The 9,738-nt window shown below is 33.7% G+C and overlaps 1 protein-coding gene across 1 annotated transcript; it reads right to left on the bottom strand.

Annotated features, from left to right (window-relative positions):
- Window positions 1–5,445: 5,445 nt before the first annotated feature.
- LOC140958856 (major pollen allergen Bet v 1-L-like) lies at window positions 5,446–6,342 on the bottom strand. The gene is made up of 2 exons (XM_073416431.1): window positions 6,122–6,342; window positions 5,446–5,851 (listed from the first exon to the last, which is right to left on the bottom strand). Exons 1-2 carry the CDS (start codon window positions 6,306–6,308, stop codon window positions 5,541–5,543), a joined length of 498 nt encoding a protein of 165 aa, XP_073272532.1. The 5' UTR covers window positions 6,309–6,342; the 3' UTR covers window positions 5,446–5,540.
- Window positions 6,343–9,738: the final 3,396 nt, after the last annotated feature.

The following is a 9,738-nucleotide window of genomic DNA, read 5'->3' as shown; positions in this document are numbered from 1 at the left end:
GTGACGGTCAAGTAATTCTTATGCTACAGACTGAACGCTTGAGAAGTCGAATAGATCAAGTACGCTGTTAATAATAAAGCGGATAGAAGCTTTACATCTCGAGACCAGTTGAATGAATTCTTCTGAATCTTCTGTGGGCAGTCGAGTACATCTAATACATTGCAAAGGCAGCATGATCTAATACAAGAAGTTATTGTTTGTTATCATCAAAATTAAAGGTTTTAACAATTTCTTTTTTTTTTCGGTGATGACAAATTCTAAGCCCCACAAGTAACAAATGATGTAGAAAAAATGAATTTCATTGAGATAATGATTTCATTGTTACGGAGAATGGGAAGGCAGTAAATTCTACTACACCTATGTACATTAAAATAAAACCTATGCTACCTCTTGAACCAGGAGCTTACACCACCTCCTGATCCACCATCTATCTTCTGATAATCTCTCATCATCTTCTTCTCTTGTCTTCAACCTCTGCCCTTGTAATAGCTTCGTCCTGCCTTCATTTGGCCTCCTCCTGCCTTAACTGTTCTTCTTTTCCTTTTTTGGCATCACTCTCATGAAAATATTCTAGAATTTATTGAAGCTAGGTGAGAATGATATCCAGAAGACCGTTAATGTGAGCCCCAAGTCTCTGTTCAGTTTTAATTAATTGTTCGGACAAGTTACTATGGCAACGTTGGTTGCTTCTTGGAAAATTTGAATTCAGCCATGCAGAGTTTGATGTTCTTCAAAAGATCATATACATTTTGAGTTACAGCTGAGAGCAGATTGGAGATGACAACATCAGAGGCTAACATACGAGCATCGAAATCGACTATGAGGCAACAAACCTTCCAAGGATGGAAATTGACCTCTACAAAGTGTGCATCAGGCGCAATCTGATCAATTGTTAGCGAAGGGTTGGCTTTAATGTCATTGGATTCCGATAAGTCATCTTCATTATTTGTGCCCATCTCCATATTTTCCATATTATCGGTTCTAGAGGTGCCTTCATAGTTGGTAAGAATGGGAGCAGAAGATTCAACTTGATAAACGATCTTATGAGAAGTTGGGGACTTTGGTGATTCTTCTTCAAATATAGTCTCAGAAGCTACACTCATGAGACAGATATCTTTCTCAATGTCTCGTGGGGATAGATCGGTCACCAAAGAGATCGAAATCCCTCGTAGACTTCATCACATCATCCACTGAGATCAGAGGGACCTCAGGTAGTGATGTCTCCATATCAGCATCGGTAGAAAGACATGTTTCAAAGTTTTTATGAGGGGTAGAAGAGAATGTACTTGTGGTTGGTGATGCACACCGGTTGGATTGGTGTCAGCGGTTGCAATGAGGTTAGCAGTGGAGGAAGGCTCTTTGACCACTGAGTTCTTAGCAATAGGAACAATGATTTTATCCACAAATCAGTCGACAAAAATTATCGTTGTCTTTCGGCTAGTTAAATATAGAAGGGTCTGATAAAATTGTTTCATCCCCTTTAGTTTTGCCTTCTTCCCCAGCTACTTTTTCTTCTTCTTCCCTACCCATCTCATTGAGCATGGATAATGCTTCACTAGCGTGGATATCGATGGTCTTGGAGAGCGGTTGAAAAGGCGTTTCAAAATCCCTTCGCTTATTTTGGATCTTGGAGGCGATGGACAGAAGATCGAACTCCAGTTGTGAGATGAAGATATCATCATCGAGAGCTGTGTGGTTGGTGTCATAAAAATTTGTCCGTCGTTAGATGATTATCCTTAAAATACTTTTCCTTAGTTGGAAGTCAAAAAAGGTTTGCTGGTTGAGAGCTAATTCAAATTCATCAGTCTCGGTCCAATTCAACATATGGCCTTTCATAGTGGCCAACTTCTCTAATAGAACCTCCTCCAGGATGGTTTTGAACAATACAAAGGCAATTGTTGAGAAGATTACAGAAGTTCAAGTGCCTTCACACGCTTCTGATGAGCTTCTATAAATACCATTGACTACAACAACTGAGATGCTGCAAACTTTGGACATCACGATTGCTCCTGAACTTATTCAAGTTTTCATTCCACATGAAACTAATTCTTTAATCACAACAACAATTTTTCAACAAGTTGTGGCTGTTGAATCTTCTTCAGAGACCTATTCTCGAAATTGTCAACGTATTGACCAAACAGAACAACATCATATTTCTTCCCCTCCTCAACATAAAGAAGTAACAACTCTACATACTGATGCATCTCCTTTGAAACTGCCATATTTTGAAGACCTTATCTATAACATATTTAAAGTTCCTCCAATTCTCACTCCTCATAAACTACAAGCACAAAAAACAGAACAACATGTTTTGCCCAAGGCCCAAGAACTTTCAACATAATAAATTGCAGATGACCTGAACCACATATTAGTCTTCCATTTATTACAGAACAGAACTTGTTAGAAGTTGAGATTCCACACAATTTTCCACCTACCTCACCTCCACAATTTCAAAATACCGATAAAGGAATTTAACCAGACATTCCAAAATTTCACGAAGTAAACTTAGTTGATAATTCCTTATCTCAATTGCTGACTGAAGTTTCTAGTCTGAGAGAAGATCAAATGGCATCCTCATTTTTTTAAAGCTTCTCAAAACATAATTTAATGCTCAAATTTCTGAAGTACTCAGAGTGCTAAAGATGCAATCAAGCTAGATATTGGAGCTCAAACATGCTTTTCGAAGATCTAATATGGATGTTGTCTGTCGGATCGACAAGCAAGAACATGCACTCATAGTTCATATTGAGACGTTGGGAAAACATATTTCTTAGATAGTTGATTTTCTCCAACAAGATAGGGATGATGTCAAAAAGGGGAAAAGAAGTCCAAAGAATAGTCTAAGCCCTCTTCTTCCTTGTCTCAGCACAATAAATCACCTGGTGAAAGTTCCGGTAGCGGTGGTCATCACAGCAGCTCAGGTGGTAGACACAGACCCAACTACTCTTCACATCAACCTTTCAGCAAAATAATAAAATAGGAGATATTGTTATTTATTCATCATTTTTATTTGTCTTTAGTTATTTATGAATATTATCAATAAACAGTTCAATTGTTTAATTCAGATTTTTTTAAGTATTTATTACTAAATCAAACAGCCTGATTTTGAAATCACCAAAAAATGGGAAACTGTTAAGATAAAATTTGAATATAAGTTTTGGTGATCACAAACTAAACTAATATTGAGTTAAGTTAAATTATTAAATACACGAATCAAAGAAATCAATGAACTGAACTGACAAGACTATCAATGAAAGAACACCCTCTATGTCGATCAACTGTACTAGCACAAAATGAGATGAATAAACTATTATAGAAAAACCAAGCCTTACTACTCAACTGATAGGCATTCTTTAGTTTTTCTTGCATGCACAAAGCTCTATTAGATCGATTAAATATCATTTTTTGCATCTTGTATTCTCACTTATTTTGATTACATGAGTTGTACTGACTTGTGAGAATCACTGTAACTGTCAGAAGCTTGTTTCTGAATAGTTCAAGTTAAGAAAAGAGTGTGCTATGAATTCCGATTAGGCAAGAGATAAGTCATAAATCGGAGTGGGTTTGTACAAAGAGTTATACCGATCAAACTTTCTAGTGAATTCTTCTTAAAATAGAGAAAGACGAGACATAGAAGTTTAATTTTTGAACTTCCATAGGCAAACTCTTGCCATCTTTAACTTTCAGTCATTTTATTTATCTTATAAGTTATCATCCATGTTGTTGAACTTCAAACTTGAACTGATATGTTTCATTTAGTGATATGTTTTTACCCTTACATATTTTAGTATCTTAAATTACTCGGTATGATTGGAATATTAACTTGAGTTATTAACACAGATCGAGTTCTCAATTATTTGCATTGTCACACCCCGAGTCCAGGCACGCGGCTGCGTGACTGCACAATGGGTCTCTATAGCAACTACTTAGTATTCGTTCTCGCTTTACGAAAATGATTAACCCAAGGTTGCTATAAAAGTCAATTGTAAGCCTATTATAAACTCATTTTAAATCTTTAATTTTTAATATGTGGGACAAAAAGTTTTACAATCACCCCTTCTTCAGAAGGCGACGTCCTCGTCGCGGTCTGAGCCCTCGATCCACCAGCGTCGAGAATCTAGAGGTGGCTCTTACAGGTTCAAGAAATGGCTTCCGTCATGTAACACTTTGTCGCGTAGGTTCAAGAGGTGGCTCCCATACATGTAGCACTTTGCCCCGCATAGCACTTATTTCCCCGTGTTTTATGCCGGTGATGGGTTCTGATACCATTCTGTCACGCCCCAAACCCGGGCCCGTTCGCCCGCATTACTGCACAATTGGCCTCTATAGCAACTACTTCGTATTCGTCCTCGCTTTACGAAAATGATTAACTCAAGTTGCTATAGAAGTCCATTGTAATCCCATTATAAACTCATTTTAAATCTTTAATTTTTAAGATGTGGGACAAAAAATATTACATGCATAATTTTATAACAGTTCATTCACCCACTTATAAACTTTTATCTTCGATCTTAACAAGTATTTTTTAAAAAAAGAAAAAAGAAGACAGATTGCTCAACCTCTGTCTGTTGCCCATGGCGAGTTACTGGCTATTCGTGAAGGAGTAAAATTGGTTTATGAAAAGAATTTTCGAGATGTTCTGGTTGTTTCTGATTCTGTACTGGCAGTGCAAGCAGTCAACGCCATACAAGATGATCTGGGTTATGTTGGAGCATGTGCGTCTGATATAAACATGTTGGTGCAAGCCCCGTTTATCTCTGGAATAGTTTATGAGCCTAGATTGTCTAATATAGTTGCCCATAATTTGGCTAAATTTTCTCTGTCATCACCTTCACCCTTTGTTTGGTTGAATGGTGATTTTCCTTATTGATTGGTCGAGTTTGTAATGAACGATTTATCTTAATATAATTACAAGCTTACCTTTCAAAAAAAAAAGACGTCAAATAAGAAAGGTGTGTATATATATATATATATATATAATAGAAGTCTTTAGAATTTAATTGAAACATATCTATATACATGATGTTTGTTTAGTTTTAAAACTTCTATTTTTGGAAAGGCTTCTAGAAATTCTAGGTTGTTTTAATTAAATTCTAAAGACTCGAAATTGTCAAAAGAACAAAGGAATGACGAATTTATTAATTTAACGGGTAAATAAATATTAAAATTTTTTTTTATATAGTCATATTCTAGAATAACACGTATTCCTTTGGTGAAAATCCATATTTGTTTTTACAATAAAATGTTATATCTTTTTTCCTCTACAATTATAATTCTATCCGGGTCGACAATTTTGTTTATTTAATATAATCACCGAATCATATTAACTGTTGTATGTGATATTATATAAAGTTTTGATTGGAAATTTCTTTATGAGAAGTAAAGATAAATATGTTTATCGTATATATAAAGGTAAAACTCACTTCTAAGGAATACACAACTCTAGGTCTCATAAAATAAAGTAATTAAAAAACACAAGTACATTGACTTTTATATATAGGAATTATTTATTTATTTAACATAATATTCGCTTGAAAATTTTAATTTTTCTGCGCACAAACGTCGGGATGAGCCACAAGGTATGCCTCTGTAGCGGTTAGGAATGAGACGCTAAGTTCTTTTAGACTCTTAATTTCTTCCTCTGAGACATGGGTGTGGCCAGGCTTCAAGTGCTGCTTTGTCTTCCACTTGATGATGCATCCTCCGTCTCCAGAATCCATGAAACTCTTTTCGGACTCTAACGACTCCAAATTTTCCCCGAACATGGGTCCCTCGATGACAACGACCTTCACCAGGAGGTTTTTGTTGTCGACGACTTCGAACTTGTCTGTCAAGTGAGAGAATGGAGCCCCTGTCACATAAAGATCGGTACAGCGTGCATATGTTAGTATGTACTCATTATTTTTAATTTGAATGGAAACTTCTTTACAATTTTATGATTAAATTTATTACATGCTTTATGACTAATATACAATGGTTGTTGTTTCAGCCCATTGTTTACATATTTACACCAAATGTACTTGTATGAATGCATGTATACGTTATGTACAGGCTTGATATGCATGAATTAATTAGGTTTTGAATTTGAAATATATGCAAAAATGGTATTTAATTATGTTACCATCTGGGAAACTCGTTTTCCTAACGCATCCGGCAGTGCCACCTTCTCCTTCGAGAATGTCGATGCTCTTGAAAATGTGGGAGATTATTTTTGGTAAGAGGTGGTGGGCATCGATTATCAATGCCTTGAACATCCTCTTAGGCGAGACATTGACTTTGAGTTCATGGGAGAATTCGACGACCGTCATGTTTTCGAGCTTTAAATTAGAAAAGTGTGTATGAGAAGGATTAGCTTGAAAGGAGATGGTAATGTGTTCTCAGATTGCGCTGGGAATTTATACAAGAAAAATGTCGAGGGCTACTTGGAGACAGTTGCAACCCGAGGCGTACTTTTCCAAGGCGTACCCGAGGCGTACTTTTCCGAGGCGTATACCAAAGTTTGAAATAACAAAGTCATCCCATGTAAGACTAGAGAATTTATCCGAGGTATACTTTTCCAAGGTTGGCCAAAAAATTAAAATGCTGGGAAAGAGTCAAATTTTTTCAATGATTTTTAATTTTTTAAAATTTTTTTTTATACATAACTTGGATTTTAGTAAAAATATGCATAAATGGTTAAATTTTTGTATCAGTGAAGTTAATATTTATATTTTGGTCTCACGATAGAAATATATCAATTTTCCCGATTAAAAATAATTTTAAAAAATTTATGATAAATAAACTTGTATTTTAGTAAAAATATACATGTATTGCTACAATTTTTATATAAGTGAAGTTAATAATGATATTTTCATCACGCGGCTGAAATATAATAATTTCCGCATAAAAATATTAAATCTTATTTAACTTTATGTATTTATTTATTTAGTTTTAGACTGTAGCACTTCACAATTTTATATTTTTTTGTCTTTTTTGGACTTCCAGTATTTCACCTTTGACTTTAGGGTCACGGTTTTTAGAACAAATATATATAATATTTAATTTATTCGTATTCCAAAAATTAAGATCCAACTTCTAATGAAACAACGTTCAAAAAGATGGAAAAGAAGACCAAAGAACAGTCTAAGTTCTTCACATCAACCTTTCAGCAAAATAATAAAACATGGGAGATATTTTATTTATTCATCGTTTTCATGTGTCTTTAGTTATCTATGGATCTTATTAGTAAAAGGTTCAACTGTTCAGTTAAGATTTTGTTAAGTATTTATTATTAAATCAAACAGCCTAGTTTTGACATCACAAAAAAAGGAAACTGTTAATATAAATTTTATTAATCAAAGAGTAAACAAATATTGGCTTAAGTTAAATTATTAAATACAAGAATCAAGGAACTGAACTAACACAACCATCAATGAAAAACATTGTCTTTGTTGATCAACTGCATTGACACAGATGATATGGATAAACTATTATAGACAAACCAAGCCGTCCTACTCAACCGATCTGATAAGCATTCTGAAACAGCTCGAGTTAAATCAAGCTGTCAGTATTTGTTCTGCGAGCATATCAAATCAGTTTTTGGACTGATCTGACAATATTCTCTAGAGACAACATGCTATTTCCAAGTATATTTCAAGAACTGTCAGCAATGACAGAATAAAGATCTGCTGGTTACCCTTTTAAGCTATTGTGCAAGAAATTTGAATTAACCGCTAATATATTTGGAAATACGACAAGGACATGTGGCATTCTCTGCTCATTTATTAGTTATCCAGTATATATGTGAGTACCGTTTATAACTATTAACGTTGGGGACCAACACCTATAAAAGGATGATGCATAAGCAACAAAGATAATAATGTTACATTGATCTTCAAGCATTCTCAACTCAGACAACATCTCTTACTATACTTATTCTTAAGTTGTTCTTCCACGCATACAAAGTTCTATAGTATGGATTAAGGATCATTTTTTTCACCTTGTATTCTCACTTATTTTGATTACACAGAGCTGCACTGTATTCTGAGAATCACTGTAACTGTCAAAAGCTTGTTTCTGAACAGATCAAGTTTAGAAAGAGTGTGCTAGGAGTTCCGATTAGGCAAGAGATTAGTTCTAAGTCATATTGGGTTTGTACTGTCCAAATCTTCTAGTGAATCCTTATAGAAACAGAAGAAGCAGATACGTAGATGCGTAGTTTTCGAACTTTCATTAACAAACTTCTGTCATCCTTTACTTTCAGTCATTTTATTTGTCTTATCTATTATCATCCGTGTTGTTGAACTTCTAACTTGAACTGATCTGCTGCACTGGTATATGTTGTATTCACTTAGTAACTTGATATATTTCTGCACTTGGATATTTTAGTTTCTTAAATTACTCAGTCTAATTGTAATAATGACTTGAGCTATTAACACAGCCTTAATTTTCAATTATTTACAATAATTTTATAACAGTTCATTCACTCATCCCTAAACTGTTATCTTCAATCCTAACAATCATTTTTTTAAAAATTACAAAAAAAAAAAAAGACTACCTTGTTGTCAATGCTCTTGAACTTAACCCCAACAAAATTTTAATGACACGTACATCTAAGAATGCTTTCCCTTTTTTTAAAAATATTTACCGATTGTGGTAAACTCTCCTATATAAATCAGAGACCTCTTGATTCAAAAGAAAAATTAAATCGAGTGATGTGCACTAGTAGGGAGGAACACGAGGGAGATGACAACAAACACTGATCCCCAATGTATACTCCCACAATATTTTAGTAAAAATATGCTCTATATGAGAATTAATCCTACGACGTCAAATAATATCAACTCACGTCACCCCAACTTTTACTAACTCGCCTATGCCCTCTTAAACCTAACCTCAACAAAAAATTCACCGCGCATCTAAGAATGCTTTCATATTATGTTTACTTAGTTTTGAAACGAAGGTGTCTTTTTTTTACTTTTTTAAAAAAATGCTTTTAGATATATTTTAATAATGGCAACCTAATCAATACTTAATTTAATATAAATGAGTCTGAATATATATATATATATATATATATTCCTTTCTTATTTGACGTCTTTAGAAAGACGTCAAATAAGGCTTCTAGAAATTCTAGGTTATTTTAATTAAATTCTATATATATACGTCTTTAGAATTTAATTAAAACATATCTATACACATGATGTTTATTTAGTTTTTACTAATATATGTATATTTCGAGTAGAGTTCTTTATCCTGCAGATAGACCTGAGATATACTACCAATATATATATAGGAAAAACAATAGATTGAAATCACTATATGTGTATTTCTAACTCTGAATCTACAATGATAATTAATTATACTGAAACTTTTCAAAAGTATATTCTAATGAATGGCAGAGTTTATAATTTTCATTTGAAAATTTTATCCATTTTTCATACTTTTATAATAGATGTATATTCAATAATATTGAATATATTGACATAGACAATAAAAAAAAATGCAGTTATACCACTCCTTTAGGAGCAAATTGTTGGGTGTTCGTATATGTAATTGAGAATATAATGATCGCTAAATTGATGGAAAAATGATGTCAAAAGGCAATATTTCGTTACACATCGCGAGAGTTTAAGCTTTATAACTCTATTATAGTTGAATTTACATTCGTACAAAAAATGAGTAGGATAAGTTCCTACTCCATTTATGTTTGGGGGTGAGATGAAATGTTGTAACAATTTTTCAGGTAACTAGCATTTT

The sequence above is a fragment of the Primulina huaijiensis genome, chromosome 2, assembly GCF_012295235.1.
Source record: "Primulina huaijiensis isolate GDHJ02 chromosome 2, ASM1229523v2, whole genome shotgun sequence".
Taxonomy (NCBI): Eukaryota; Viridiplantae; Streptophyta; class Magnoliopsida; order Lamiales; family Gesneriaceae; genus Primulina; species Primulina huaijiensis.
The sequence above is the reverse complement of the archived record's forward strand: the minus strand, read 5'-3'. Positions and strand labels throughout refer to the sequence as shown.